Genomic DNA, 14,784 nt, shown 5'->3' with positions numbered 1-14,784 from the left:
CACACAATGTATGTCAAGCATTTTTAAACCTCCCTGTTCATAGTGGCCAATAAGAGTTTTCCTTTTTAATTTTGTCTTTTTTTCCATTCCAAATAAAGTCAAAAAGGAGCTGACTTATTTCTTTTAATGAAGACATATGGATAGGCAGCATATTCAATATGTATGTTAGTTTTGTAACAGCAAGCGATTTAATAATAGTTATCTTTCCGTATAAAGTAAGGTTTCTTTGGCGCCAAGTATTAAGAATAACCCTTAATTGGTTTACTCTATCCTCCCAGTTTAATTTGTAAAGACTTTTTTGGCAGTGGCCAAAATAGACCCCTAAAGATTTGATTGGAGATTGCGGACACTCAATCCCTGCTATTTGTTTCTTCTCCTTTTTCCAAGGACCTACAAGCAATGCCTTTGTTTTGGTTCTATTTACTTTGAGACCAGAAACATCAGACAATTTATCGATACATCCTAATGCTTCACTCAATGACTCTTCGGTTGATAAAAATAGAGTTGTGTCATCGGCGACCTGACACAATTTGACCTCGTGACTTTCCACTTCGATTCCTTTCACTTTGTCATTTGATTGTATTACATAAAACATAACTTCAGCAACAAATAGAAAGAGGAGGGCACTAAGTGGGCACCCTTGCCTAATACCTCTCTTGATTTGAAAACAGGCTGTTTTCCAACCATTATTCAACACAGATGCAACACAATCAGTGTAAATTGTTTTAACCCATTTAACAAATGTAGGCCCAAAATTAAACTTCTCCAAGACTTTAAACATAAAATTATGTTCGATACAATCAAAGGCTTTCTCATAGTCTAAGAAAAGAACAATTCCAGGTATATCTTTATCACCACAATATTCTATAATGTCCTGTATTAATCTTACATTCTGTCCCAAGAAACGACCCTTTATGTATGCTGTCTGATCATTGTTTATAAGGTGATCCAGGTGTGGCTTGATCCTGTTAGCCAAAATGAAAGCAAGTATTTTGTAATCAGTGTTAAGTAGACTCAAAGGTCTCCAATTATTCAAAGACTCGGGGTCTCCTTTCTTAAACAGTAATCTTAACATGGCTTTTCTAAATGTACATGGCAGTTTTTCATCCTCAAGACCTTGGGAAATGACTTTGTGTATTAACGAACTTATCTGTGGCCAGAAAGTTTTATAAAACTCAGCTGGGATTCCATCTGACCCAGGTGTTTTACCATCCTTCATATTCATGACTGCTGCTTCACATTCTTGTAATGTGATTGGCATGTCACAGTTTTGTTTTTCTTCTTCTGTAAGTGTTTTTGGAATGTTTACCGAATTAAGATAGTCATCAATTTTTTCATCCTTAATATTTCCTGATGTATACAGAGTTTCATAAAAGTTACGACATTCATTCAATATAGATGATTGATCTTGAATTTTAGAGTTATCAACATCTAAAGTTGTCACACAGTTTTGTGCTTGTTTCTTTTTTTCCAAGTTTAGGAAGTACTTGCTGGGTTTCTCCCCTTCTGTAATATGTATAGCTTTTGATCTAATTTGTTCCCCTTTGGCCCTTTCCTCATATATTTTATCTAGCTGATTCTTTATAGAGTCATATTCAGCTAAGATCTGCTTATCTAGATTAGAGTCAATTTTTTCCTCAATTTCCTCCAATCTATCTAACAAGATTTTTTCTTTGTTATTTTTTTCTTTTGCTTTTTGTTTGGACCATGCTATTGAGGACTCTTTTATTCTTATCTTGCATATTTCCCAGATTCGGTCAGGTTTATATTGTGCAAGTTCAGTTTTTGTATTGGTGATAATTTTTTCCATCTCTTGTTTATATTCCTGGTCATTTAGGTGGCTCACATTTAGTTTCCACAGTCCATTGCCTGCAGGTGTTGTTTTAGTGTTAACATCAATAAATACAGCATTATGATCACTTCTTATTCCTGGATAATGACCAGCTTCTGAGATATTTCTTCTAGCTGTTTTTGATACAAGCCAGTAGTCCAGTCTACAAGCAATTGCATTCCTTTTCCAAGTAAATTTTTTAAGTCGTGGGTGTAGTATTCGAAAAATGTCAATTAAGTCAAAGAAATTGCAAAAATCTTTCAAAGATTGATTTTTTTCTTGTGTAGAGCCACCAATTTTGTCTAGGCTTGTATCAAAGAAGGCATTGAAATCCCCTCCAATAAGCAGATGGTGGAGATCCCAATCCTTGAGCCAATCTTGAATGCCATACAGGAAATTGCTCCTTTCCTTAGGATCATTGGGGGCGTAAACACATAGTAAGGTGTATAATTCCTTGTCATGCTTCAAGTTTACAACAATCTTTCTTCCTTCAGAGTCAATCTTGTGTTCTAAAATTTCTAAAGGTACTTTTGGGTTAAATAAAATGCTGACACCTTTGCTATGGTTGGTTCCAAAAGAATGGATCGTCTTACCTCCCCAATGTCTGTCTATACTATGTTTCATATCTCTTGTCAGGTATGTTTCTTGCAAGAGGCATATATCAGCCCTTTTTTGTTTCAACCAGGAAAGCGTTTGATTCCTTTTGTTATAGTTTCTCAGTCCTCTGCAGTTGAACGAAATTAGCTTTAATTTATCCAGCCTCATCTTGATCTAAGAGTTGGGTGGATAATATTGAGCAGAAAGGTGTCTGACAAGATGATATGCTTAAAAACTACAATCACATACTACTGGTAGTTTTTTTTTTTTTTTTTTTGAGTTGCTAATGGAGCGGTCGCTACGTGAAGGAACGTATCCCGACGAAAGTGAGATTTGTCGAGTTGACCCAACATTTCCCAACAAGAGCAAGCTTTCCAGGACGGGCCGCGAACAGAAATGGAGGGAAATCAAATCTAAACCTGTCCTGGCTGAGGATTTTGTGACGCATTGTGACGCCACACACCCGCGACGAGAGAGTCGCACAGGCCAGGCTTGTCCGCACAATACAGCAGGCCAACACCGCGGCGCGCCGTCCCTCCAGTAGCACACAGAACACCGACAACACCACAGCAGCCAACAGAAACACCACCAAGCAACCAGGCCAACAAACAAAACACCGAAAAAAAAAATAAAACAAACTCACAAACGCATTGTCTTGCCAGGAGAACACCACAGTAAGTTCAAACGCGCCCGGTGCGACAATTGTGGAACGTCAAACTATATTTGCGTCACTGGAAAAGCTATAGAAGCCTCCACGACGTGTAAAAATTGTGACGAGGAAGTGACTTGGGTTAGCCCCAAGAATGGACACAAATAAATGATTAATGTGCCTTTGTTGAATTGAGTAGAATTAAAAGTACAGTAGAACCTACTATTCCGCCAGAAGTCACAGGTACTATTGTGATGAGCCGGCTGTGTGGCTTCATTATAAAGAGGTCGCCGATGAATTAGTATTAGCATTTGTACTGTTATGATCAAAGTGTATTCATATTTCCTTAGAGATTGTCTACTTATCTATGTTGAACCAATAGATGTACTGATTAGGCAATCACGCTCATCATATTGCATGCATGCATTTTGCAATGAATAATGTTTGTAAAGTTTTGGGATAATGTGACTTTATCCATCGTTGTCATTTTGTAAAACATAAAATAAAAACATCACGTAGTTCTACTGTACTTCTACAAGTCACAACTTGAATCTTGTAACCGTAGTAGGTAAAAAGACGTCCTCTCTGATGACCCGTGCGCAACGGCTGTAGTAAATTGTGAAATATAACGTTATGTACTCAAGTCGTATTGGGTTTTTTTTCAGTCCTTCCTTCTATTCTATATCACCAGCATTGAAAGGGTGATACATGCTGTAAACTAAAGGCAGCCCTACAAATATTTCCTTTGTAATGTATTGACGGTATTTAACAGCCAGTAATCGACGGACAATAGGTGTGAAATATTCCCCCCTGCCCCTCGCGTGCCACCAGTTTAGTGTTAATTAGTTACTCTGCATTTGAAAGAGCGGACTTCATGGGCGTTGCCCTCGCTAGAAATCTACTGAATGGGAATCAGAGCTAGCCCCCCCCCCCCCACCCTTCATTGACAAGCTAATCCAAAACAAGCCCAGTCTGGATAGGGTTAAATCGAAAGACAGTGCAACTTCATATAGTGCAGCTAATCACAGTAACAGGGGTACACTATAGGCCGGTCTGATAAAAAATGACCGAGGGTGAACTTAACGGAGTGTGACTCGTGCTGGCACTACACAAGCGCGCAAGACATGTGCATATTGACCTCCGGACGCTCGAGTGAACCTGAAAGACGCAGGGCTTGTTTATGGTACATTTGTAAGGGATCCCGTGTCGGATGAAGTCCCGGCCTGGCTCCAAAGCCACACACAAAATAAGAAAACAACTAAAACTAAGTCAAAATGAGCCCAGGACCTAGGCGTACATACTCAAGAAGCCGCATACTCGGGGCAACACGAGAGAGCCAAAAACAGTCCGGCAGGGCCCTCTATTCAACTGTGGTGAAGCCTCTATTCAGGACAACACAATGCTTATGAATCGTTCTGGTTTTGACCGCGAGTGACCGACACTCGGCTGAGTTCACCAGTCCCACCTTCTGGGCACGAAAAAATATGACTGCTCTTATGGAGGCTTAATTCAAGCCATGCTTAAGGGTTTACTTTTGTGCAGTATGAACAGGAATAAAGATAGAATTTTGTCACTCACCTGCAGCTGTTGTTTGATGATCACGTCATGCTCGTAAAAGGTTGTGGTCAGATTCTGAACCTGGGTTTGGAGACGGGTTTCTTGTTCTTGTAGCTCCTGTGCCAGGTTCTGTACCTGGGTTTGGAGACGGGTTTCTTGTTCTTGTAGCGCCTGTGTCAGGTTCTGTACTTGGGTTTGGAGACGGGTTTCTTGTTCTTGTAGCTCCTGGGTCAGGTTCTGTACCTGGGTTTGGAGTCGGGTTTCTTGTTCCTGTAGCTCCCGTGTCAGATTCTGTTCCAGTTGTGCACTCCTGACTTTCTCCTCTGACAGTTCAGCGCTCAAATTGTCCAACCTGGACGTGAGAACTGACTGCAGACCCAGCAAGGTTTGCACCAAGAGATCCACCTCATTTTTCAAGCGGCCCGTTTCCTCCTTGGTCTCGGCGAGCTGTTCCTCTAGACGTGGCGGAGAAAAGCTCCCAGTACGGGACCCAGGCGGAACCACATATGTGTAGGTACAGTAGCCCTTGTCAACATACTCCTGGTGGGGTCTAACATCCTGGGCTCGGGCAGGGAAACTCACGCACAGGACCAACACGGCGAGCAGTACGGCACTCGCCATCTTGGAGGAAATGAACTAAAACACCTGGAGGAAGTAAAATATTGCTACTGCGTCACACCCTGACACCTGATCGGTGTTGTTTGCCCAGCAACACAGGTACATGTTTGACGTTAGGGAACTACGTCAACACCTGGCTGAGAACGTCCGTCAGGTCAGGTGTGTCTTAAGGTGTTTTGACTGTAAGAGGCAGAACTTTGGAACGGGCAGGTGTAAACCAGGGGGTTGATTCTCCCATTTAGACATCAAATGGCAGAGTCAAGATTCCGCAGTTGTGATCGTGTAAAGTAAATATCTGTAAGAAGTTGACGAACACTCAAGCACTGGTAGTTAACTTGTTCATTATCGAGAAAAAAACATGCCTGATTTGATGACTTTTAGTTTCTTTAACTTTCGAATCATCTGTGGTTTTTAATTATCATTTAAAAAAGGAAACATGAGCAAGAAGGGCGTTGATTCTCCCATTTGAGCATCAAAAGGTAGAGTCGAGATTCCGCAGACAGGATCGTGTACAGTAAATATCTGAAAGCAGTTATCACATGAGGCTGGTGTGTTACGCGGAACGGCGGTTATACCGGCTATATAGATACAGATACAGAATCTGGTGTGTTACGCGGAACGGCGGTTATACCGGCTATATAGATACAGATACAGAAGCTGGTGTGTTACGCGGAACGGAGGTTATACCGGCTATATAGATACAGATACAGAAGCTGGTGTGTTACGCCGAACGGCGGTTATACCGGCTACATAAATGTAGATACAGATACAGATGAGGAACCGAAGCAATGACAGACTTGTTCATTACTCAGAAAGAAACACTTCTTATGTCTGTTTTGATGACTTTTAGGTTCTTTAACTTTTGAATAATCCCGCTGTGGTTTATTAACCTGTCAACAAAGGAAACTTGTGACGGAAAACGTCTAACGTTAAGAACATGACTTGTAGGAAGCTGAGTTAAGGAATTACGTCACCCCTGCTAATGAACGACCTGACGGACGTTCGGCTCACTTCCAGCACAGGTAGAACTTAAGATGTGAATGACGTGGGCACACCTGGAACGACCAGGTATAAGGCAGGGGGTTATCCGTTGTGGTTGCCATATTAGGGAGTCAAGGCTCCACAGGTAGGATGTTAGTTAGATATCTGAAAAATTAACACCCACTGACGTAAGCAGCCCTGGTGCTCGTTCCATGAATTTATAATCACAAAGGGTTTGATACCACATAAAAGGAAATCACACACGCTTTCTATTGATATATAACACATTGAAATTGATGCAGAAACAACGGAAATATGATCAGCCAAAGTTGATATTCCAAACTTTTTGTGCTGAGTTTAGTAAACAAGAAAGCTTCTGAAAAAAGCTGGCCGGTGAGTATTTTGGAAAAAGCCTGGATGTTAAACAAAATCACATGAAAAAATAGTTTTTAAGCATCGAATTATTGAATTGATCTGTCTTCCATTAAAAAAAACATTACATGAGATCTGTCTATCAAAGAAAAAAAAGTTGTTACAAGTGGGGTTCGAACCCACGATCCACGGCTGCAAAAGCAAATCGCCATCTGCACCCAGCGCCTTAGACCGTTCAGCCACGCTGGCTCAATTGCGTAATAATGCGTACAGATAAGCTATTAGAAGGATTTGGTTAAATTGATGGATCCATGCATGCATCCATGCAAAATGCATGCATCCAGCAAACCAAACGAATGGTTGAAAGACCCGCCTCTCCTGTCTCAAAGCTACGCACCGGCAAAAAGCGATGTGATTTGTGCCATGCGGTCAGCACGACTCAAAAGAGACACCTTACTTCGGCTTAAGGTACTGCAACCAGCGTCATTCGCAAACTCGTTTATCTACACAGTTAGAGTGTCCTGAAGTCACACTTGAAAACATACAACCACAAAGACACTACAGGAAGCGCACTTTCATTAGTTTTAGGTACAAATAAAGAATGGAGTTATCATCTAATACAGCAAAGTCCATATAGAATACAACACGATGTATTCCGCATCACCCGAGGTTCCAGCCCGACCGCTGGTCGGATCGCACGGAAGCCGGAGGGTGATCCGACCCGCGGGAGGGCTGGGACCGAGGGTGATGCGGAATACACCGTGTTGTATTTTATTCATGCCATACCCACCTGAGAAAACACATATTTTGATGCGAAATGCGCCAGAAGTTGAACAAATTTGGTGTCCTCGAACAAAACGTGTTGCAACAGTAATGTTCCAACGTCCGAATCAGGTATTCGAACTTTCGATGGGACCGCACTCGGCCCGCTCGAAACAGTTCGATTTATTCGAATAGAGCCTGTGTGATACAACTTAGAATCGGTCTGATAAGGAAGTTATCACCCGGTCCGGAACACCCGTATCGAATGTTTTCGCGTCACAGGTATGACATACATTGTGTTATAGATCGGCAGTCGGTCGTACTGTGCTTGGTGGGGTAATCAGGACTAAAAAGGTAATAGGGTCAAAGTTCATGGAACCCTGATCACCCTGATCAAAATTACTTGGTATACTGTACGATCAAAACGCAAAGGATTTTTGTACGTTTATTATCCTCCAAAAATAGTGTAACAATGGTAGCCAGTTAGTTGTATTTCTTCCTATTGTATAATTTGAGGAGTTGTATAAAATTCTAAAACACCAAACCATTTACGATTCACTTAGTTGTAAAAAAACAATGCATAATTACATCACCCTTTGTCGTATATTCCGGTATTGTACATGTACATGTATTCCAGCTTTTCTTACAATAATGGAAGATTCTAATCACTACATGATAACAGGACAAAAACTCCTTACAGCATTTTGAAAACCATTTAGAAGCCCCGGTTGTGATTGTGATAAAAACTATCATAGCACAATACATTAAAAAAAAAACATCACAGTAAATGCTAATAATCTATAAAGTTATGAAATAAGTTGATAATAATTGCATCATTTTAAGAATTTAAAAATGCATTTCCTTAAGTTTTGCGTTCTTAGTAAATGTTGTCTCCAGATTTCTGTAATGAAAATGAAAATTCTAATGAATCTATGTCTTTAATATAAGTTATCCAATGGCATGTTGTTTATGGTCTGATCTTCATTGACACAGACTTCAGGGAGTAATGATAGCCTCTCCAGCCCTCCCACACCACACCTTGCCACATCGGACAGGAGCTCCCACAGTTGCCCAGGTAGCGGCCGTTTAGGAAGGAGTTGCTGCAGTACCCAAACCACCAGCCGGCCTGTCCGTCTCGCTGGGAACAATGGTATTTGCTCGAGCCATCATTGTCCCTGTCCACAGTGGAGAACCTCCGCCCGTTGTTGTAATCCATGGAGGCTGACGCGGTGCCTGAATACCCGGAAATGTGCAGCCGGTACTGGTCAGACTCACCGGACACCCTGGGTGGGAACATTAAACAAACAGCTAAGGAAACAGTTCGATTCTGCTGATAAACATTACGTGCAAACATAGACGATTGCACATACTTGATACAGATACAGCTGGTTTGTTTTAAAGAAAAATGCTTGCAAATAGATGTGCAAAAGTTAGGTGTGTTCAGTGTTATATAACCAGCTGCTGCCGCGCCGTGAAGCTGGAGTGTACTGTTACGCCGAGGGGCATTTATACCGACTATATTGATACAGATACAGATATACAAAATAAGTGCACATGTACACATACACGGACACAGACATATACATATACATGAAAACACATGGGTGTGCACGTACAAAAGTAAGTCATACACACACACACACACACACACACACACACACATATATATATAGAGAGAGAGAGAGAGAGAAAGAGAGAGAGAGAGAGAGACAGAGAGAGAGAGAGAGAGAGAGAGAGAGACGCATACATACACGCTAGGGCTGGGTATCGGTACTGCGTACCGGTACAAAACCGGTTTTTCTTATTGGACCGGTCCAGAAAAACCGGACCTGAAAAAATTCGGTGGGCCGGATGTTGGACCGATTCGAAAATTAACAGATTATTTTATCAGGCATTCACACATTTTAGCGCTTGCAGATGGAACAAAATAACAAGAGTGAAGTAGAGTAGAATTTATAGTAATTTCTACCAAGTTTTACAGCCAATCGTACAGGTGCAGTTAGCGTTGTATGGTTTTAAAACGCCAGTGTAAGTCTAATACTCCACCAAACAAATTTCTTTGTAGCAAAATGGACCATTGGTATGAGTCATACTGCATCAGGTTCAGGTCCGGACCTGGACCTAATCCTTTGGACCTGAACCGGACCTGGACCTGAATTTTCTGTACCGGTACCCAGCCCTAATACACGCATTTACACACACATCTGCATGCTCTTTACGTCCGTCCATGGCAGACATAGACGCGTCGACCGGGTGGCAATCGACTACTTATCTAGATCCAACAGCTCCTGGGAGACGATCCGGGCCAACTTACCCTAAAACAGATCAGCCATCTTACTGCCAACTCTCGGGACATGTTTTACTCACCCAAGATATTTTACTCACCTGAAGGTTCCGTGTCGGAGTTCAAATCTGACCGGAGTTGGCGGAAGGGTGGTGTAATAGGCCGGAAGCGCGCTGTTGTCTCCCTAACTTTTGCTCCCTATTGCTTGGTGATCGTTATAGCTGAGCATAGATTTGTCGTATTTCCTGAAAAGCCCGTGGGTTGTATTGTTTTTGTGCGAGGAGTAGTTGGTCGGCCAGCGAAACCATTTTTGTATTAGTCCGCTGCAACGGCGATGCGTTTTTTTCGCCTGATGACCCAAATAGCATCGCTTTTCACGCGATTTCGAAGAAATGACGTCATCGGAGCAAAAAAGTTATCACAAGGAATTTTTTTATTTTCATTTTACACAAACATGAATAATTTAGCTTCTCTACCACGTAGGCCGTTATCCTGGGAAAATTCGTTTTTTCCAAGCAGCTTCGATCAAAAAAGTGTTAAAAAATGATAGTTTTCGGGTCCCAAATTAAAATTTTACTACATATTCTACCCAAAATAAAGAGGCAACAGACGATACCAATAGGGTTGTCGGAAAGAGGAAGTAAACGGCTTTCCACCATATTGATTAAGTTTCGCGTCCTACGTTTACTAGCGGAACTGTAGCCCTTCGGCCTGAGACTGTCCGCCAACCTCCGAAATCGTAAAAGAAACTCCGGTCCGATACCTGAAGGTGTTTTACTCACCTGAAGGTGTTTTACTCACCTGAAGGTGCTGTATTCTGCGTAGCGTGATTCGTTGTTCCAGTCCAAAAGGTCAATCCTCAGGCGATAGTTCTTCTGATTGGTCAGGAGGTGGATGTTCTCGTTCCCCAGCCAGTACTCCCCGTTCTTGTTCCCAAAGCCCAGTTTGTACTCCTCCCAGGTCCGGTTGAAGGGAACCGACCCGTCCTGCCGCCGCTGGATCACGGTCCAACCGCCTCCTGTAGGGAGATAAACGTAAAGTAAAAAGAAAAGAAATTTGTTAATGAAAGGGAAAACGTGCGTACTTACACTAACTCGCACATACACATGCACTCACAATCTCACAAAGATACATACACACACGTGTACACACATACACATACACATATTACGGACGCATTCACAATAATGCATACATTTATACATACGTACACGCACACTCATATACATGCATCACAGGTAGAAACCCCCCTTACCTGCAGTGTCCATGTCACAGTACGCCTCCACATCAGCGGGGAGGAGGCCGATTCTGTAGACTCCACTTGTTGTCACTCCTGATGAATGGTACTCAGTACAGTCGTCCTTGGCGTCTAAGAAACAAGATTGGTATAAGTTCAGTGGAGAGGAAAGTTATAAATGAAGAGTACGCAGTCCACAAACCTCAGTAAAGTAACGTTAATTATGCGTCTTTGAAAATTATACATTCAGGTAATAAGATAAGCCAAAACAAAATCGCCCTCACGGTTTGAGTCCGTGGTCCAAAAACCACAATAAAGGAACTATATAGTGTATGCGGTGTAGTATGTGTTTGGTACCCTCTTCGTCTACCGGCATGCCGAAATGCATATGCCACACGTCAATGCAAGGTAGACTTGAATACCTGAAAATAATGACGTGCTTTACCCCATACGATTATCCTCATGGCATACCTTGTATACATGTGTGTGTGTGTGTGTGTGTCCTGTGAGACTTACGAATACACATACATTATGTACAGTATGTATAGAGAAAGTGCGCGCGCGAGAGAGTTAGAGAGAGAGAGAGAGAGAGAGAGAGAGAGAGGGGGAAGGGAGAGAGAGAGGAACTTCAAGGGAGAGTAAGAGAAAGAGATTAAGAATATAGATTAGACATATATTACAATCCAGTTCTTGAACAAATAAAGATCAAAAATATATAATTACATTACGTTTGTGCTCAATCTGTAGAGACATTGGAGCCATGTTTTTTCCGTATGTCTACCCTGGCCTCAGCTTAGCTGGGCTGACAGATTATTATCTGCCAGGACGCTGTCGTATTCTTCACCTATGAATACATGTGTTAATCAGTAGAACCAGTGTAGATTCCTCACCGGTTACAGGGCCCGTAGACTCTTTAGCAGGAGGGGGGGTACTGGGCTGGGTTGTTGCCGTCCGCTCTCTGGGCAGGGTGGCTGTAGTTGTAGAGATGACGTCACCACCCGGTACCAGCCGCTTACAGGCACACTACCACAGGGTAGGGGCACAAAGTCATTACTTAATGAAGTACACTAAAATATTTGAGTTGTTGACACTGGCTCACTGGGCAGCGTGGCTAAACAAGTCATTACTTAATGGAAAATATAATGGAAATCCATCGTTCTTATGTTCCTTTATGCTCCTTGGAAGATTGGAAAAAATTGCTCCTGCAGTTCGAGAGCAAGACGATAGGGGGCTCAAATATACATGACAAGCTATCTGCCACCAAAAAATCAAGAACATAGCAAGGTGAACAGATGCAAAAAATAGAAGTTCAGCTGCAGTACTAGGGTCACATACCAGGGGGCTCAAAATCGACCTTGACCTTTGTCTTTCCATTACCTACCAACATGCCAAATATCATTACAATCCATCCAGAGGTTTTAAAGGAAATACAGACAAACAGACTGACAGACACAAGGACAGACAGACACACCAAAAAACTATACCTCCATTTTTCATGGAGGTTATCAAACTAAGATGTTTGAGTGGTTGATACTGGCTCACTGGGCAGCGTGGCTATACATGCGGAGATGACGCCACCCAGTACCAGCCTCTCACAAGGATACTGATATGTAGGGTGGGGACACTATTTCGTGAACTTACATATGGCACACTGAGCTCCGAGCAAAAAGTGACCGAGGGTGAACTTTACAGAATAAGGCTTGTGTTGTTAGACCAGTTTTCATGACGTGTGCCTAATGCACTGATGACGCGCGAGTCGCCCCACCAAACTGCCGCGAGGCATGTCTATGGCTCGGGATAGGAGAAACAAACTTATTTCATCGATGCTTCTGATTTTTACTGCGAGCTAGCGAAGCTACAGCCTATCGTGCTTGTTATTGTTGTCAGTCAAGTAACCTATTTTCGCTAGATATTTTTCATCTTTAAGCATTCAAGAAGACTCATGTAGAGGCCTGTCGTAAAATAACGCACCTATAAGCAGGCTATAGAATTTCGTGCAGCGTTGAGGCTTTGTGAATATAAATAAAGATTAGAATTTTGTCATTCAGCAGACATTATTTAATGTCATGTTCGTACAAGCTTTGTTAACAGATTCTAACCTGTGCTCGGAGACGTGTTTCTTGTTCTTGTAGCTCCTGTGTCAGGTTCTGTTCCAGCTGTGCACTCCTGATCTTTTCCTTTGACAGTTCAGCAGACAAACTGTCCACCCTGGACGTGAGATCCGATTGTTGACTCAGTAAGGTTTCCACCAGCGACGTCAAGCGATCAACCTGATTTTTCAAGCGGCCCGTTTCCTCCTTGGTCTCGGCGAGCTGCCGCTCGAGGCCCGGCGGCGTGCAGCCCTCAGTACGGGACCCAGGCGGAACCACATAGGTATAGGTACAGTAGCCCTTGTCTACATACTCCCGCAGGACGGACCCAGCCTGGTCGGTTCTGGTGTCCTGGGCTCGGGCAGGGAAACTGCCGGACAGAAGGAAGACAGCGAGCAGTGCGACACTCGCCATCTTGTTATTATCAAAACACCTGCGTCATAACTTGATTTTCAAGTTTCGACTGGGCAAGGGCGGGGAAGGCTGGGGGTGAAAAGTTATCCACACATTCAAACAAGGTCAACTTTGGTGGTATACATTTTTATCATCATAAACATTTTTTTCTGACTCTTGCCTTGATGCCTTAAGAGGGAAGATTGCTAAGTTTTACCACACGTGTACAATAAAAATCTTGGTAAGTATCTGAGCCAAGTTACTACGTCACACCTGATCCTGACCGACCTGCCGGACGTTTGGCTCAGCTCCAGCACAGGTATGTCTTATGATGGGCTAAAGCCTTATATGGGTTTGAGGGGGGGGGGTAAAGTACTTAGTATTGTATCTACATAACCTACGGCTCACAACCAATAATATATCTATACATGTTTCAATTACTTCAAGTTTCTTTATGTTACAAACGAAGCTAGTCAACCAGAACCGTCTCTGTCATTACACAACGGGGACCCGACCGGGTCGTCTGTAATTGACCGGCGGGGGAAGGTACACATCAGCCCCAAAACAATTCTGCCACGTGCCGGTGATTCTTCAAACTCCCTACGTAGTCTCGTGTAAGAATCCGTGACTCTGTTGATTTCAATCTGAAAGTGTTCAGACTTGGTTTGCATGAAAATGACCATATTGATACTTTTGTATCAGCCGAAGCAAATACTTTGTGCCGCCGAGTCGCGCAACGGGAATTTTTGCCGGAGACCCTACCATTGCCCACCGAGAAGATATCGCTCCCTACACGGTGCAGTTTGGTCTGTTATTTCGTTAAGGGGGGTCTTACAAGCTGGTCCTGTGCACAGAATATTTACAGCTTACTAACCGGACAACGTTGCTTGACGTGTATTCTGACCCTCCTGTAAAAAGCAATATTGTGTCAGCACTTGCTGTCAGCAGACTCAGCACGGTTCAAAAGCGACACTGTACGACTAGCCAAGGTACTGTAACAAGTGCTTCTCTTTGCAAACTAGTTTATCTATAGTTACAGTGTCCCGAAGCAACGCTAACAACCATATAATATAGGGTTAATGACCCGCCCCGATGTGCATACGGTGCCATAATTCATGGTCTATTCCTATAAAAACAATAACCACCGAATGAAGCGACCGAGTCCGCAAATTGTCGCTCTCTGAAAGACAATCATATCCAAGTTTGAATGTAAGTTATGAAATTAGAAGACGTCAAAAAGACAACTATATTTGTGTTTGTTCAGCGATGAATAGATCCAATTTTCTTTCAAAGTGACACTCAACACTGTTGAGGTTACTTGAGGGCACAGCGCTGAATGCTAGGGAGGTTATTATCATAATCTATTCAGCTGATGTGACAAGTTGTTGCTTTATCAGGAAATACATTGTACTT

The 14,784-nt window shown here is 42.6% G+C and overlaps 2 protein-coding genes across 2 annotated transcripts in view; both read right to left on the bottom strand.

Annotated features, from left to right (window-relative positions):
* LOC118407470 (soluble scavenger receptor cysteine-rich domain-containing protein SSC5D-like) overlaps nucleotides 1-5,670 on the bottom strand; it is a 25,819-nt gene extending 20,149 nt beyond the window's left edge. Inside the window, exon 1 of the mRNA XM_035807945.1 lies at nucleotides 4,656-5,670. Within this exon, the coding sequence (XP_035663838.1) occupies nucleotides 4,656-5,255 (600 nt within the window). The 5' untranslated portion in view covers nucleotides 5,256-5,670. The remainder of the gene's footprint in view (nucleotides 1-4,655) is intronic.
* A 2,491-nt stretch (nucleotides 5,671-8,161) lies between these two features.
* Nucleotides 8,162-13,392, bottom strand: LOC118407468 (fibrinogen-like protein 1). The gene is made up of 5 exons (XM_035807944.1): nucleotides 12,988-13,392; nucleotides 11,779-11,911; nucleotides 10,907-11,020; nucleotides 10,453-10,669; nucleotides 8,162-8,650 (listed from the first exon to the last, which is right to left on the bottom strand). The coding sequence occupies exons 1-5, from the start codon at nucleotides 13,390-13,392 to the stop codon at nucleotides 8,335-8,337; spliced, it is 1,185 nt and encodes a 394-aa protein (XP_035663837.1). The 3' UTR covers nucleotides 8,162-8,334.
* Nucleotides 13,393-14,784: the final 1,392 nt, after the last annotated feature.

This window comes from Branchiostoma floridae, unplaced genomic scaffold (assembly GCF_000003815.2).
Source record: "Branchiostoma floridae strain S238N-H82 unplaced genomic scaffold, Bfl_VNyyK Sc7u5tJ_1353, whole genome shotgun sequence".
Taxonomy (NCBI): domain Eukaryota; kingdom Metazoa; phylum Chordata; class Leptocardii; order Amphioxiformes; family Branchiostomatidae; genus Branchiostoma; species Branchiostoma floridae.
Note: the sequence above shows the minus strand (reverse complement) of the source record. Positions and strands in the feature narration are given on the sequence as shown.

Bases quoted from the DNA above. Each gene is read 5' to 3' on its own strand.
- LOC118407468 (XM_035807944.1), bottom strand. From the start codon at position 13,392: ATGGCGAGTGTCGCACTGCTCGCTGTCTTCCTTCTGTCCGGCAGTTTC. The intron at 11,021-11,778 runs GTGAGGAATCTA...CTTGTTTCTTAG, and splicing joins GTCTACGGGCCCTGTAACCG to ACGCCAAGGACGACTGTACT. The intron at 10,670-10,906 runs GTAAGGGGGGTT...ATCTCCCTACAG, and splicing joins CTGTGACATGGACACTGCAG to GAGGCGGTTGGACCGTGATC.